This window comes from Phalangium opilio, unplaced genomic scaffold (assembly GCF_054372755.1).
Source record: "Phalangium opilio isolate 3A_F unplaced genomic scaffold, DU_Popi_V2 ptg000009l_1, whole genome shotgun sequence".
Taxonomy (NCBI): domain Eukaryota; kingdom Metazoa; phylum Arthropoda; class Arachnida; order Opiliones; family Phalangiidae; genus Phalangium; species Phalangium opilio.
In genome coordinates, this window is record NW_028324146.1 from 7,566,249 (window position 1) to 7,568,461 (window position 2,213).

The window sequence follows — 2,213 nt, forward strand, 5'->3', positions numbered from 1 at the left end:
TCCTTCAACATGCGGTATTTTTCATATTACATTGAATTTCATGGACGATAAATTTTGAAGTTTTAACCAATAATCGAGAAGTATTTGTTTATGCGTTAAAAAATTTGAGAAATCAAATCGGTATTCAAATCATTTCGAATCGTAAACAAGAAACCCTTAATCTCACAAGCAACAAAGGGTTTCTTATATTCTTTGAAATGTTAGCTATCTCTCTGAAAGTAGTTTTAGCTAATTTATGGCCAATTTTAAACTTACGTTTATATCTCATAGTAAAATAATTTTGTCGATGATTTAGACTATGTTACGAAGACCATAAAATTAGCTTTAATGAAGTTACCAACCTATACAATGAGCCTAAAGCTTTCAACGTAAGTTAAACTGAAAGATAAATAGGAACGAATTTAATTAAACTGTACGAGTTTGCCTGTTAATCTATACTCTGGTTTTAGAAATCAAATTTTATCATGATTCCCGGGCCACTGACGATTTTCGATGGTCGACAGGAGTATTTCAGTCCGTCTCCGGTGTACGAAACGGCTAGGATGATTATCGTGTCGGCCTCCCCCCAAAGAGTCGTGTCCACATCCTTATCTTTCTTAAATATGGACACTCCAGTAAATTTTGCAATCGAGTCGCTTCCCAATTCATTGAAATACATTATTCCCTTAATTAGGTGGTGATTTTAATGGTGTTTACCTTGATGCTTTTGTCACTTTTGCTCGTCATTCACTCCGTCGTAACCAACAAATACCAATCGGTGCCCACCAAGAAAGTTGTCAAGAAGCTGGCCCAAGAATCCCTGGAAAATGTCTGGGAGAACGCCTCGCTCTTGTGCGCCGAACGTAAGCAATGCAGAGCTCGTTTACATTTGATAAAGAAATTTCCCATTACTTCAGATTTCCACAATCCAATTAGCGGAGAATACCACCGAAAGATGGCTAGCGCTTTAATCTGACATAAATACATTCCCTACAGCTATTCCCTCCATTTTGCCCCACGTTACTCGTCGTCTGCTCGCTTCGTCGTGGCTGATCGGAGTGACTTTCATTCTGTTTTTCTTGAGTTGTTTCTTGCGCACGGAGTTCACGACGGAAAGCTACAATTGCATCGATACCCTCTCGGACTTGATCAAATCGGGAATTCCACCTGTCATGTTCGAAGAATCTGGAACCCTCGAGTATCTGAAAGTATTGGTAAATAGACGTTTCCGTGTTAAATTATTCTCCTCTTCGGAAGTCATTGTTGCGTATATTTATAGGCAACGCGGGATCCAGTTGTTAAAGAATGGCTTGACGCGCTGGATAAGAAGAGCATTTACACCAGGCCTGAGGAATATTTTGCGCTTGACGCGTACATTCCTCTTCTTTCTGGAGAAAAAGCTCTGATCACGAGAGACACTTTTCTGATTTGGTTCTTGGGACAATTCTTGACTTTCGATTACGAGAATAAAGAATTCTTTCTGAGCCACGGAGGACTTTACTTTTCGCGACAAGAACTGGCCTTCGAATACTTGCACCTCATGTTCAACGCCACTTGGATGAGAAACAACCCCATCATTCACGAGCTCGTCCAACTGATGTCGGTATGAGTTTTATCGTAAAATGGTTTAGGGGCTTTGAAGAATGTTCTATTGCAGCGTCGAACCGTTATTCGAAACGCAAGCATTGGACTATCTGGATCTCGAGATGCGTCATTTATATGGGCATGTCACTTGGAAGAGACCAATGAAAAGCGCGGCTGATTTGGACCTGAGCAGCGTCAGCGTTCCCTTCTACTTACTTTTCACGCTGTTGTCAGGAACAGTAGCCGTGCTCATTATCGAAATTATCTTCAACCACTTTGTTTAGACGTTAAATATTTAATACGTCACGAGAAGAAATCGAACACCAACAACGTAATAACTCCAATTTCTACGCCACTTGCATTTAACCTGAAGGGGATAATAGAAGAAGGATGACTCTCTGTATTCTCTTAATACTTTAGTTATTTAACGTCATTCTTCCCAGGCTCACCCTTTTTGTTTGCTTTCCCTCTCAACAAACTTCAGATGGGCATCACGTCTCAAGGTGAATTCTATAACTGTTTGTTACTAAATCCCCAGCAATCAACTCACAAACCTCGTCTTGACGTGGGACAAAAATGCACATGGCAAATAGTTAAGCAGCGCTCATAGAGCAATGATAATGGAACTATTTATCGCGTATGTGATTCGG

At 40.3% G+C, this 2,213-nt stretch overlaps 1 protein-coding gene across 1 annotated transcript; it reads left to right on the plus strand.

The window, feature by feature from the left end:
* Positions 1-415: 415 nt before the first annotated feature.
* Positions 416-1,788, plus strand: LOC149713626 (uncharacterized). The gene is made up of 3 exons (XM_089843912.1): positions 416-842; positions 976-1,193; positions 1,259-1,788. Exons 1-3 carry the CDS (start codon positions 686-688, stop codon positions 1,586-1,588), a joined length of 705 nt encoding a protein of 234 aa, XP_089700038.1. The 5' UTR covers positions 416-685; the 3' UTR covers positions 1,589-1,788.
* The last annotated feature ends 425 nt before the right edge of the window (positions 1,789-2,213 follow it).

Excerpts from the sequence above, each read along its gene's own strand:
- LOC149713626 (XM_089843912.1), top strand. The coding sequence starts at position 686 with ATGGTGTTTACCTTGATGCTTTTGTCACTTTTGCTCGTCATTCACTCC. Across the intron at positions 843-975 it reads CTCGCTCTTGTGCGCCGAAC|CTATTCCCTCCATTTTGCCC; the intron begins GTAAGCAATGCA and ends CATTCCCTACAG. Across the intron at positions 1,194-1,258 it reads TCGAGTATCTGAAAGTATTG|GCAACGCGGGATCCAGTTGT; the intron begins GTAAATAGACGT and ends GTATATTTATAG.